A 14,348-nucleotide genomic window follows, 5' to 3' on the forward strand; every position below is an offset into this window, starting at 1 on the left:
AGATTTCGAGATTCATCATCGCATTGTTAATATTTAAAAACATGAGTCTGGATGAGATCACTTTAGGGAGTGAGTGTGGATAAAGATGGGAGAGGTTCTAGAACTGATCCTTGGGGCATGTCAGTATATAAGGGTTGGGCTGGTGAAGAGGAATTAGCAGAAGATAGAGGAGGGGCCCACCAGGCGAGCACAGAGCCAAAGGGAACAAAGAGCTGGACAGAGGAGAGAGGGAGGAGCTCGTCCAGGGCTACTGACAGAGGACAAGGTCGCTGAGGACGGGAAGGGACCGTAGGCTCTAGGAGCATGGAGGTCACCAGGGGCCTTGGGAAGAACAGCCCTGGTGGAACGGGGGAGGCAGAAGCCTCATTGGACTTGGAAGCATTGCCAAGGAGGGCCCTGCTGACTCCCGAATAGGAAGAATCCTTTGCTCTTAGATCATCGGTAGGTAGGCACTTGGGTAGCGCAGGAGGACTTGGTCAGCGGTCAGCCCGTGCATCAGGGTAAATGCTGACCCTGAAGTCATGGCTGGATGTGCATTAATTCTTTTAACACCCCGTGCATTTGTGGAGAGTGTGTTTAAGCTCAGCTTGAGGCTACTTAACCCTCATTCCTAATGAGCGGAGTCTTTTAATGAAGTTTTATTCTAGAGGGAGTTAACTAAGTCATTATTTACACACTGATTAGAGATCCGCCCCCTCCCCCACCACCCTTAACATTGTTTCCGGTGGCTCAAGTGCCAGAGTGAAGAGGCAGTAGCCTTTGCAGGAGGTGGGTGGTCCTCAGGCAGAGCCTCAGGGCACACGCATTCACTGCTCCCCGCCCTGTGCGAGGAGACCCTTACCCTGCTGGGTGGAGGTCCAGCCTCTACCGCTGCCTTAGATTCCAAGTCCCTCGTCATGCAGGTGGGAAAACCGAATCAGGCAGGGGTAGGACTGATCTCCGGTGTGCTGAGGATCCCTCGTAAGTACCGTGACCTGGCAGAGCTTCAGGCATTAGCATTTTTGGTGGAACGATGAAGAAATTATACCCGCAAGCAAGCAAAGTTGTCTGACTCCTGGGCACATGACGTCATCTGAAACTCCTCCTCCCACACGGTCAGAAATGGCATGGCCTTTGGGTCCCCGGTCCACTGATGCAGGGTTTAGTGGGAACAGCACCCGGATAGGAGTCGGGAAAATTGTTTCTGGTCCCTGGAAGGTGCGTGACCTCGCGCATGCCCTTCGTTCACAGTGTTGAGTTGCTGCCGCGCACGGGGTGGCGGTGCCGGGGCTGGGCCTCGTTCTGTGCTTCAGTGTCTGCATCTGGCTGCAGGGCTCTTGTGGATGCCAGATGGGGAGGGGCGGGCCCAAGCACTTGAAGAGCCATCTGGCAAAACCCAGAGGAAGAGATTTGTTTCTGAAACTTTCCCAGGCAGGCTCTGCGGGCACATTGGACTGGCTGCACGCGGCGCTGGGGATGAGTAAGAACGAAGCAGAAGAAGGCTGAGGGTGGTGGAGGGCGGTGGTTTGCAGACTTAATTGCGGTGGAGCGGGTTCTTCAGAGTCTAACACAGGGAGGGTATTAGTCTCCTGCGGCTGCTGTAACAAATTACCACAAGCTGGGGAGCTTAAAACAGAAGCTTGTTCTCTCACACTTTTGGAGGCTCCAGGGGACAATCTGTTCTTTGCCTCTTGCAGCTCTCGTGTCTATAGCCTTCCTCGACCTGTGGCTGCATTTCTCTAATCTCTGCCTTGGTGGTCATGTTGCCTTCTCTTGTCTGCACTGTCCCTTCTTCTGTCTGTCTTACAAGGACATTGGTCCTTGCATTTAGGGTCCACCTAAGGTAATTCACAATGATCCCGTCTTAAAGTCCTAAAATTAAATACATCCATCTGCAAAGAGGCTTTTTCCAAGTCAGGTCACATTCATAGGTTCTGGAGATTAAGATGTGGGCATATCTTAGGTGGGGCGGGGGGGGGGAGGGCACCATTTACCCCACTACAGAGAGAAAGAAGCACATATATGTAGTACATCAGGCTAAAATCAAAGAGAGAGTAGGGGTCTTGGAGCCCCACTCAACACACTCTTTTCATTCAGGCCTCATTCAGTCCTCTGGACCATTGCTGTGGAACCCTTAAGCCTCCAAGGAACACACTTTGAGAACCATTGCTCTAATGAGGGGTCACCATTCTTAGGGGGCAAGGAGGTCACTTGGTCTGGCTTCTCTCTTGGCCTTCTGGCATGCGCAGTAACCAGTGACCACAGACGGTATATTCTTACCGAGAAATATCCTTTTAGTGCCTGACTTTAGATTTTATGTTGAAGTGTGACTCAGGTTAAATATAAAATTCATAGCATATCTTGAGCAACTATTTTGTAGTTATCTATATATAAATCTATTTTACAGCGACACAAATAGAATAGATTATGGAGTGTCAGCATGTAGATAGATTCCGAGTGCTTTTTCACTAATATACCTAATGATTCGTGCTGAGAATATCCAAGGGCTCCACTGTACATTTAAATGGATATAATTAAAATAATGAGCTCTATTTTAAAAAATGATATATGAAAAAAATTTTTTTAAAGAAGTTAGAAGATGCTACACCACTAATTCAAAGTGATGTAAGTACTTCGGTGATTCCATTGTTATTAGGACACCTAATTAAATGCAAAGCACCCGAGAAAAGCAACATTTGGGCTTGTAAATCTACAGCATGGAGCCGGGAGAAGTTGCCAGTGTCCTTGGTACCTCCAGGGCTCAGGGATATCCCATTTAAGGGAGTGCCTTTTGGGGGACAGGATAGCTCATGTAGCTCGCAGAGTAAGAGTCTCCTGTGTGGGGGCGGATGGGCATTCAGAAAGGGGGTCTGACTCCACTTCCAGCAGATAAGAAAGGCCTCCCAGAGGTGAGGATGTCCTCATGAATCAGTGATGTCATCATCATGGCAGGTGCCATATATGGAACTCTACTTTGCCCCAGCTCCCTGGCTCATCTCTCACCCCCACATTGGCAAGGATCATGGTCCCTCTTTAACAGACAAGGAAACTGAGGTTCAGAGGGGGAGCCCAGCCCGAGGTCACAGGGCGTGTGAGTGCCCAGCCTGTCTGATTCCAGCAACTCCTCCCTCCCACCAGGACGTCCTGATGCTGGCAGGGGTGCCTGAGAGCAGGAAAGGACACTGAGTCTGTTTGGGTGGGTGGACAAGCATTCGTAGTTCTCAGGCTGAGCTTCCAGGTGTCGGCAGTGAATTGAGGGTATTTCAGGGGGAGGGTCTGTTCTGTTCCTTCTCCGTGACCTCAGTTGTGGGGAGCACAAGCAGGTTGGACCCTTCATCTCCACTGGGCCTCTTTGCTGTCCTGGGGAACACATCTGCCCTGTGCTTGGGGCTTAACCCTTTGTGCAGGCAGGTTCAGGACCAGCCAGGGCCAAGCCAGAGGGAATCCTCAGCTACCAGCCTGCCTAGCAGCCACCCTGAGTCCCGCGGGCTTTGTTCTTGCCGGGCTGGCATTCGGGTTGAGACAGGGTCCCCGAGCTCCACCCCTGTGCCCAGTGAGCCAGCAGGATTGGTGGTTAGCATCCCCGTGATCCGTCTCTGTCAGGGAGCAGCGACTTTAGCAGCTGTCACCGGTTCCCATGGGCATGATCACCTCTGCTGTATGAGTCACTCTAGATGAGGTCCTGGATTTACATTTTTGTGGTCGATCTTCACAATACCTTTTGAGCGGATACGGGGCTCCCCACATCATTTATATGGAAACAGGCTCAGAGAGGGTCAGGGGCTCACTCAGGGTCACCAGCTGGGATGTGATGGTGATGGGATTTAAACCCCTGTTGATTTACCTCCACAGCCCCTGCACGTCTGTGCCGTGTAAGACCCTTCCCCTGTGTCCTCTGCATGCTTCCCTCCCCTGCACCCCTACATAAGACCATAGATATGTGTAGGACATCTCCACTGGGGCCACCTTGCAGACATTGCCTTGTCTCTGCCTCACAGCGCTGTGAGGTTGGTGCTGTGTTTATCCCCATCGTACGGGTGTGAAGACTGAGGCTTAGGGGATTGGGAGTCACTTGTGCAGGAACCCACAGCTTGGTGGTGGTTCCAAAATTGGCCGTGGGACCATCCAGCTTCAGAACCTCCCATCTTAGTTCGTCACATGGGGTTCCTGCCAGGCTCTCTGCCCGCCTCTGCTCTGGTGCCCCAGCACCAGGGAGACCTCACTCCCAGGACATCCCCTTCTGTTGTGACTGGCTGCAGACTGTCCTCCCTTCCTGAAGCCATAGCTATTCCCTGGTCACTTCTTAGACCTGCGGCTCCCGTGGCTCCTGGGGCCTCACTGAACTAAGAGGCTTTTTAGTCCTGTGATGACTTTTTTTTTTTTTAACATTTATTTTTGAAAGACCGAGATCGAGTACAAACGGGGGAGGGGCAGAGAGAGAGGGAGACGCAGAATCCGAACCAGGCTCCAGGCTCTGAGCTGTCAGCAAAGAGCCCGACGCAGGGCTCCGATCCACAACCTGTGAAATCATGATCTCATGATCTGAGCTGAAGTTGGATGCTTAGCCGACGGAGCCACCCAGGTGCCCTTGTCCTGTGATGACTCTTAAACACAGCAGGGAGTGGGTAGGCTTATCCCTTCCCAGGGGCACTGGTCCTCAACAAGGGGGCTCTGGTTCAAGATACCCCCTTGGAGGAAGCAGCAGCCAGAAAAGTCAGGCAGTCTGCCTTCCTCTGGCTTACCCACTAGCACCACGGTTTGGACTGTTCTAGATGCAGAAGGTCAAAGAGTGGGTGGTGTGGGAGCTGCCAGAGGCAGGTGGGCAGGCTTCCCTCTGTAGGTTTCTCCCCGAGTCTCAGCGCACCGTGGCTAAGACCCATCTTACTACCCGTGTAACTTGGATCAGGTCACTTTTCTCAGTGCCTCTGTTTCCTCATCTGTAAAGCAGAGAAATCCCAGGACTTCTTCACCATTTGTTAACCGAGATGAAAGAGATGAAAAGAGTCCGTATATTAGAACAGTCCCGGCACATAAAAAGCAACTTCAGTGTTTCTTCAGTAAGTAAGAGAAATGAACCCTGAGGTGATCGAACCATCCCGATCTATGTTTCCTGATGCAGAGAAGGGTAAGAACCCAAAGAGTGTATGGTGGCCCTGATGTGGCACACGCCGGGAGGAGGCGTCACTGGGCCCACTGAGTGCTAAGGATGCCCTAACAGTTCGTCATTATTAAGAACAGTAATGATGACCATGTCTTGATAGCTGTTACAGGCCAGCCACTGTGCTGAGTGTTTTGTTAGTGGATTGAAATCTGCCTGCCAATCCTCTTAGCTCCATTTTGCAGATGGGAAAACTGGGGCGTGGAGGTTGGGCAGCTGGTGGCTCAAGTCACACAGCAAGGAGGTGCCTGACCGGACAGCCCTGGCTCCTGGCTGGTTCCCCACAAGCCTGCCTTTTTTTTTTAAGACATTTTCTTTCTAACGTTTATTTATTTTTGAGAGAGACAGAGAGCGAGCAGAGAGAGGCAGAGAATCCCAAGCAGGCCCTGTGCTGTCAGCGCGGAGCCCGATGCGGGGCTTGAACACAAACCAGGAGATCATGACTTGAACTGAAATCAAGACTCAGACGCCCAACTGACTGAGTCACCCGGGCCACTCCCCGCCTACCTTTTCACTCTGGCTTGGTCCATCTGAGTCCTGAGCAGTAGTCAGCTCGAGCTGCCATTACAGAAGACCACAGGCCGGGTGGCTTGGACAACAGAAATATGTTGTCACACGGTCCTGAAGAGTGGAAGTCTGAGATCACAGTGCCAGCACAGTTGGGTTCTGGTGAGAACCCTCTTCCTGGCTTACAGACAGCCACCTTCTCTCTGTGTCCTCATGTGGTGGGGAGACAGAGATTTCTCTTCCTGTTCTGTCAGATTAGGTCCCTATAACTTTATTTATTAACCTTAATTATCTCTTAAAGACCCTGTGTCCAGCTGTAGTTGTGTTGGGGATTAAGAGTTCACCATACAGGGGCGCCTGGGTGGCTCAGTCAGTTAAGTGTCCGACTTTGGCTCAGGTCATGATCTCGCAGTTCGTGGGTTCAAGCCCCACGTTGGGCTCTGTGCTGACAGCTCAGAGCCTGGAGCCCACTTCAGATTCTGTCTCTCTCTCTCTCTCTCTCTGCCCCTCCCCTGCTCTCTCTTTCTCTCTCTGTCTTTCTCAAGAATAAATAAACATTTAAAAAAAAAAAAGATTTCACCATACAAATTGGGCAGGTCAGGGACACAGTTCAGTCCATACTAGGACCTCCCCAGTGGCCTTTTGCTGTCCCCTCCTCATTAGCTGGGACCCTCCTCCTCTCTTTGCTCAGTCACCAATCTGAGAGAAAGTTCAGAGCTGGGAGGGACAGCGAATGTGATAAAAACTCATGCTCCTGTGACAGATGGAGCTGTTGAAGCCCAGAGAAGAGAAAAGTCTTGTCCAAAGTCCTACAACAAGCCCACTTCAGATCCAGGGTCACAACCCGGGTCCCTGCCTCCCAGCCTGGCACCTCCACAAAGCTCAGTTGGCATGCTAGTGGGCTTGCCTGAGTGTCCTTCAAGTGTGGGCCTTCAAGTTCAGTCCAGAAGCTTCTCTGAAGCAGTGGAGAGGGCCAGATGTGACAGGGTGGGATCCCTGGGCTGGCACGTGATGTGATCTCCCAGTGTGGCACACCTTGGCCTCAATACCTCAGAGGTGGGAGTGATCGTGATGATCCCCTTGCCGGAAGGCTCCCCCTTATGATAACACAGAGAGTCACGTTGAACCGCTGTGTTCAAGAGATGTCAAGGCTTCATGCCTTGGCCTGCCACTTGTCTTGTGTGTGGCCCTGGGCAAGTCCCAGTTGTGCTCTGGGCCACAGTGTGCCCCCCCATAAAGGAGGTTCGGTGGTCTGTGCCCTCCCTGCCCACCTCAGTATTGAGCTCATTACCTTGAGAATGTTTTCTGGTATTTGCAGAGCCACGTGGAAGCCAGAATGGTAAGGTCTGAGTGAGGCTTTTGGCTTGTAGTCTCCCGTCCGTGAGATGGAACAGGGAGGGGCTTGGATGAATCTTCAGCCCTTCCGCCAAGGAGGGAAGGGAACAGCACTGGGCACTTTGTACCCATCAAGCCACTTAAACCCTTGCTGTCCAAAGTGCAGGTCGAAGACCAGCAGCATCTGCCTTGCTGCACGCTTGGTAGAAAAGCAGAATCTCAGGACGCCTGGTTCACGGTTTGTGAGATTGAGCCCCGTGTCAGGTTCTTTGCTGTCAGCTCGGAGCCTGCTTGGGTTTCTCTCTCTCTCTCTCTCTCTCTCTCTCTCCGTCCCTCCCCTGCTCATGCTCTTCTCTCCCTCTCAACAATAAATAAACATGAAAGAAAAAGAAAGAAAAGAAAACAAGAAAGAGAGAGAGAGAAAGAGAGAAAGAAAGCAAGAAAAGCAGAGTTTTAGGCTAAACCCCAGATCTGCTGAACCAGAATCTGCATTTTACCAAGATTCTCAGCTGATTGATGTGCGTATCAAACCTGGAGAAGAACTGATTTCAACCACCCGTAGCTGCCCTCGTAGGTCTTTTCTAACCCCAGTTACAGGAGTTACTGGGCACATTTAGACCTCTTTAGATCTGTAAAATGAGTGGCGTTGGAGCCATACTAGCCCAGTGATTTTCAAACGGTGTTCCTCGGAGCCCTGGGGTTCCCTGGAGGACCCATAGGGGCCGCCATGGGTGCCGGTGCTTCAAGGTGAGATTCACGGAGAAATGGGTCTGTCACTAAACATTTTGCAACCCCCTGGGCTGGTGGGCTCCCAGATAGGTCTGGGGGCTGGCATGGGGTCCACGCTGAACAGACTCTCTTCTTTCCCAGGGAGCGCTTGAAGCGCAGCCAGAAGAGCACCAAGGTGGAGGGGCCCGAGCCCGCGCCGGCCGAGGCCTCCCTGAGTGCCGAGCAGGGAACGATGACGGAGGTGAAGGTGAAGACAGAGCTACCTGATGACTACATCCAGGAGGTGATCTGGCAGGGGGAGGCCAAGGAGGAGAAGAAGGTGGTCAGCAAGGACGGGCCAGGCGACGTGCCCGCCGAGATCTGCGTGGTGATCGGTGGCGTTCGTAACCAGCAGACCCTCGGTGAGTGCCTCTCCGTGAGGGTCAGGGCCGGGACCCGGGCGTGGGGTCAGAGTCCTGGAGAGAAGAGTCCTGCCTGTCCTTGGCTGAGAGAACCTTAGGTGGCTTCGCTTTGCCCTTGGGGAAGGACGTAGGCTCCTTAGACCTGCCTCTGCTTGGACAGTTGTAGTCTGGACCTCTTCTTTCCTTCCCTGACATGCCAGAGCCCTATCTGTGCTTTAAGACTTGCTCGGGTCAGATGCCCGGAACTTTCTGTAGGTGTGGCAAATCCCTCATGGCGTGGGCTCCCGTGCCCCAGGTAGGTCTAGCACCACCACGTCGCTCGTTGTCCTAAATGCCTGTCTGCATTTATTTTCTCCTTGGCTTCACCGCGGGCTCCTGCGAGCAGCTCCCAGTGCACGTCCTGCTTGGAACAGGCCCCCTCGGGACCGGATTCTTGACAGACTGGCACCTTCCCCTGTCTCTTCTGGTCTGGGTCAGGTTCAGAGGAGCTCTGTGGAAATGAGTTTCTTAGAAATTCTCTCTCCCCCCTCACTTTCCAGCGGGAGCCAGGGGATTCCCCTCAGGGCCACCTGCACCTGGCGGGGCTCACAGACCCAGATGCCCGCAAGGCCTCCCCCAAAACACACACAGAGGGGCTCGGTCCTCAGCTGCCGCCGGAACTGGGTGGGAGACGGGCTCAGTGTAGACGTGCCACACGCCAGAAGTGAGAAATCTGAGGTGAATTCTTTTGGCTTTAAATGTTGGCAACTAATCTGACTTTTGAAATCTGCCAAGCAAAACAAACCTGTCTGTGGGTCGGAGTCACTCCGAGGCCACAGGTTTGCAAACCCTGGTCTGTGAAGTCCGCTTGCCTCACCTGCCATGGAGGACTTGTCTCGCCTGTTCCCAGACTTCTCATCCGCGCTGCTCCACGTTTCCCGTGCTCAGTGTGTTCTTAGATGCTGCCGCCCCCCCTCCCCTCTGCCTGTCCTTCCTGGTCCAGCTCTGGCTCACTTCCTCCTGACTTCTGGCTCACGTCCCATGTCTGGCACACAGGGCCTTGTGCAGAGATTCCCCTGTTGCATGTCCCCAAGTTTATGCTCAAGTCCTGTTGCCTTTTCTTCCCAGCTGCCGAGGCTCAACCTCGTGTTCCCTTTCCCGGCTGTTCTCTGCGGTTCCTTGTGACCCTGTCAGCCCCATCTGGGTCATTGCGGCATCCCACTGACAGCCATGCCTGTGTGTCTTTCTGCCCTCACCTGCCCTCTACTCTGGCTGCCAGGGGCCTTGGCAAAAACAAATCAGTGACCATGTCACTCCTTGCTAATAAACTTGGGGTTTCCCACTCCGCTGTGTCAGGTCAAGGCCATAGTATCAAGATCCTCTGTAACCTGATCCCTCTTTCCTATTTATGATCTTTTTGGACCTTTCGTTCTAGCACACTCTGCCTTTATGCAGCATTTCTTGCCCTTTGCTCATACCGTTCCCTCTCCCTGGAAAGCCTTTGTCGATTTCCACATGCCCAAATCCAGCCCATCTTTGAAGGCCGGCTCCTGTGCCGCCACCTTCCAGAAGCTTTCTTTAATCTCTTCTGGTCAGAGTTCCGTTTATACCCTACCCCTCACGTGAGTACTTCCCGTTATTTATTAAAAAAATTTTTTTTTTAAGTTTATTTACTTATTTTGAGAGAGAGAGAGAGAGGTGGAGAGAGAATGCCAAGCAGGCTCTGCGCTGTCAGTGGAGAGCCTGACGTGGAGCTCGAATCCACAAACCTAAGACATCATGACCTGAGCCGAGATCACGTCAGATGCTTAACCGACTGAGCCACCCAGGCGGCTTTCCCATTATCTATTTTAAATTAGAGGGGCCTTGCCTGTGCCTACCTCTGCCACGAGACTAGGAGCCCCTAGACTTTTCTGACCCGTGCCTCTGTGCTCCCTGCTCCCACCCCACAGTGCCTAGTAGGGACTGGCTTCTAGGGAGCAGTATTGACATTGGAGCCATAACTGTCAGGATGGGGCTAAGTTATGCCTCCGTAACAAATGAGCCTGAGAGTGATGAGATCTTAGTAGCTCAAAACCACAAAGGTTTATTTCTTAAGTCATATTACGTGCCCATTGTGGGTCATCTGGGGGCTCTGCTCTGGACCCAGGCTAAAAGCAGCTATTGTATGAAATGCTGCCAGCCAAGGGACAGAGGGAGAGAAAGCTCTGGAGAGATTCACACTAGCTATTACCTGCTACAGCCCAGGAAGGAGAAAAGTTAAGTTCTCTCCCTGTCATTGGCCTCATTAGTCACATGGCCCCTCCCAATCTCAGGTGGCCGGGAAATGCCATCATCCCTCATGACAGAATTGGAATGAACCAGAAGTATTGGTGAAGAGCAGGAGTAACTTAGCTCAGTGCCCAGTGGAAGAAGGGGCTTATCAGGAGCCCATGTCTGTCCTTCTTCCCTCAGTACTCACTCTCCCAGAGCCGAGGCCAGTGTTAGCTACCCCAAGAGAGGGTGTGCCCTTCCTCACTTTGGGGTGTGTGTTTTGAGACTCATGAGGCCCAGTAGATATATATATGTGTCTTCACCCAGAGACGGCCAGTGAAGGGTAGTTGTATCTGAATCTTGGGCTGGAGCCAGCAGCCAGGATTTGGTGGGGAAGGCCTATAGCAGCCATGCTAGGCAAGTGTTGGGAGGAGTCCTCCCTGGGCCAGCTGCCTGCACAGCAAGAGGCCCCACGGCCTCGTGCCAGCCTCTGATGGTGATTTCCAACTCAGCGGCTGCTCAGCAGCAGGGTCCTTGGCCTTGCTGTGCCTTAGTGTCCTCTTCTATCCAGTGAGGCATGCTCCCTGTCCTGCCCACCTCATGGGTGTGCAAATCAAAAGAGGCGGGTGAAGGAGGACAGCATTGTGCAGAGAGAACGAGCTTGGGTTTTCAGTCTGGAAGTGAATCCGGGCTCTCTGACGTAATAGCTGTCGGACCTCAGGCAGGCTACTTGACCTCTCTGTGCCTCAGTTCTCACAATTGCAAATTCCTGGGGTTCTGTGAAGATTCGATAAGATGATGTACATAAAGCACTCAGCATTGTACTTCCTAAATGATTTGCTATTATTATCAGTAGTATTAGTGTGACTCTTCAAGGGGGAAGAGTACCTCTTTGAAGTACCACTTCAAGGGGGAAGAGTGGTAATAGTTTCTGCTTTTTTCTAAAGCCTAAGAAATAAGCCAGTGTGGTGTAGAGAAAAAAAAAATGGGGTGGGGAAAAAGGCTGGCACTGGATGAGGTGTCAGAAGACATGGGCTCTAACTGAGCATCTAATTTGAGTCTCAGTTTTCTCATCTGAGGACTGGACAGGGCAATCTGTCCTATCCCTGGGGCCCCTTCTAGTCCTCCCTCCCTAGAATCCAGGGACATTTCTAAGTAACCTGCTTTTAGCAAACTCTTCATGAAAAAGGAGTAAAGTCACAAGTCAGAGGAGTAAAAAAGAGAAAAAGGAATAAAGCCACTCCCGCAAGTCAGGAGTGGAGCCGCCATTTTGGAGCCTGTACTGTCACAGGGCCTGGGAGCACTTCCTGCTCGTTATGGAGGCTCATCTCGCATCCATCAAGGCAGACCTTCCTCCTCGAGGGTGTAGTTTCTACCGACGGTCAGGCTCAGAGAAATCTGATTTGGCCTCAGTGCCAGGAAAGAAAAGCATTAAAAAAAAAATAGAATTGAGCTTTTTGAATTCATCTCATCTCAAGACAACAACTAGATTTTGTCTTGTGGGCCAAGTAATTGCTGCTGTTTATAAGGAGTCCTGTATTCACCATTCTAAAGGGTGGCATGATTGATTATTGATGTCTGCCATGGACGTGGAGACGGTCAGTGGGGTATACGTGCCATAGATTTGACCCCCCTTATCCCCTCATTTTATAGAGGGGCAAACAATTCTACAGAAAGGAAGAGTTGCCCTGGGCCACACAGCAAGTCAGTGATGTTTCCTTCCACTTCCTGAAGGGTCCATCCCCCTCACAGCAAACCCCTCCCACCTGGAAGGAAAACAAGGAGGGAAAGCCCTCTCAGGGATGTGGCCAGGGGCAGAATGCCAGTTAGAGCCATCCCTTTAAATGTGCACCTGCCACGGTGTGCATTCCGTGCCCCGGTGGCCGGGTGTCATGGAGTTAACGTGTTCCCCCGGCACTTGGCAGAGAAGCATGAGGTTCTGCAGAGCCAAGGGCCTGCGGAGCGCCCTGCTCACCCAGCCGCGCTCGGGGCTCAGAGCCGGCCTCTGTAGCCGAATAGAATAGCGTCCCTGTTTGGTCATTCCGTGCTGTGCCATGCGGGAACCTCCCGTTTGCCTTTCCTCTGAGCTCCATCCCCCCTTGTACCCACCCCCGGGTCCTCACTGGTCCTGTAACTGCCATCAAACAAACAGTGTTCCCAATGACACAAACATCATCTGAGGCACTTCCCGTGGAGGAGCTGGGGCTTGGACACGTGCGTGGCACTTGGCAGCTTCCCAGGCTGGGAGAGTCGGGAGGGGCATCCGTGCCCAGGAGGCTGGCTGCCAAGCTCGCAGTGTCGGCTGCCGTCTCCCAGCTGCCCAGAAGTTCCCCTTGCTGAGAAAGATATCTCTCACTCTTAGAAAGAACATCACTGCCACTGGAGCCAGTGTGGGGAAACTCAGGGGTTTTCAGCAAGAAGAGCAGAGATCGTAATGTTGAACTTGACGACTTTATTGGATAAGACCAGAAGTGAAAGGAAGTGAGGCAACAGATTCCCGTTTCCACCTGTCAAGCTGCATGCGGACCTCTGCACAGCAGCCCGAGGAATGGTAGAGCCACACTTGAGGTTTCAAGAACACCGTGGGGAATTCTGAACACAAGGTATTCCCGTTGTTCCACCTCGGTCCACAGTCGTGGCAGGCATTGCTAATTGGTCCCTGCACACTGTAACAGTGCACTTCAGAATCCTTCTCAACACAGTGCTCACCAAGACGTCACTGCCAGTCAGCCAGAGTTGAAAAATACGAAGTGGAAACCTGCTTGCCCTTCTTGTCCTAGATGGTAAAGAGGAGGCAAGCGGAGTTTACAACAGTCAGGACATTCAGTCCCCGGAACATTTCCTGAGAGATAAGGATGCTCAGATGCCATGATCTTCGTGGTCAGAACGTACTACCAAGCAGTGGGTGCTCTTCTCTGTGGGGTGGGAGCATCGGCCCTTAATCCTGGGGAAGTTGCACATGAGGGAGCCCAGGAGGAGTAGCAGGTGCAGGAGCCCATGAAGGGAACAAGCACCCCGCTGGGCTCTCCTCAGATACGAGGTGTGGGCCAACCAGGTTATATCCAGAGAGTTCATTCTTGGCGTGGGGAGGAGCCCCAAAGAAGAGCTAAGGGCTCTTTGTCCTGGGGAGGAAGAGACTGGGAGCAGGGCCAGTGGGGGTGTGGGGGAGACGATGGGGGATAAGTATTCACAACTTGAAGCATTTGAGAGGGAGGGGAAGGAGCGGACACATTCTTGAGAATGTTGAGCTCCAACCGATACAGGGCCGTCACCAGGAGGTGATTTCAGCTCTGTAAAAGGAAGGCGTCTGTGACTGTGGGAACTGTTTAGAACCGGATATAGGCCTGTGAGGGAGAGAGTTCTGTCCTGGAAATCTCTGGACGGGATGCAGGAGACACAGTGAAGGCTCAGATGGGGGACTACATGGATGTTTCTAGGCAGTGAGCTTTGAGCATCAAGGGGTAGAGGTGTTTGCACACGTGCAGGGTTGCCCGGGGAGGAGGCGCAGGGAAAGGAGGCGGCGGCTCAGCCACGGCTCTGGAAGGAGCAGGCCATCATTCAGACACGGCCATACGGGTTTTGGTCTGTGACAAACCCAGGCAGGGGTGCCAGGTCCCGCTCCGTGGCTCCAGCTGATAGTTTCCTGTTTCAGTAGGTTGTTGGCAGGGCTTTGTACCTGAGCCTGCCAGAACCAACACTCAGATCTTTGCCACAGCCACCAGGGAAGCGGGGCAGAGAGTAGGGGAGTTCTGGCTGCCCTCCCGGGCACGTCTTATCTCTGCAACTGGCTCTTCATCTGCTGGTTCAAGGTGGGCAGGGGTCCTAGTTAGAGCGTCCCCGTGGGAAAGGGCCCCCGGACTATAATCCAGGAGACCCAGGACCTGCCCCGCTGTGGAGTCTTGGACAGGATCCTTAACCTCTCTGAGCCACACTGTCTTCATCGATCTGTGGGTGTAGTGACATCCGCCTGTCTTTCCAGTAGACTTGTTGGGGGCAGAGTGAAGTAA

At 52.7% G+C, this 14,348-nt stretch overlaps 1 protein-coding gene across 20 annotated transcripts in view; it reads left to right on the forward strand.

Moving 5' to 3' along the window:
• The window catches only part of ZNF618 (zinc finger protein 618), a 186,020-nt gene that overhangs the window by 112,335 nt on the left and 59,337 nt on the right, over nt 1-14,348 (forward strand). For all 20 annotated transcript variants that reach the window (XM_086683777.1, XM_086683780.1, XM_086683778.1 and 17 more), the window contains exon 3: nt 7,850-8,109. In XM_086683777.1, the coding sequence (XP_086539903.1) occupies nt 7,850-8,109 (260 nt within the window). The remainder of the gene's footprint in view (nt 1-7,849; nt 8,110-14,348) is intronic.

This window comes from Puma concolor, chromosome D4 (genome assembly GCF_028749965.1).
Source record: "Puma concolor isolate L17-30 chromosome D4, mPumCon1.1.hap2, whole genome shotgun sequence".
Lineage (NCBI taxonomy): Eukaryota > Metazoa > Chordata > Mammalia > Carnivora > Felidae > Puma > Puma concolor.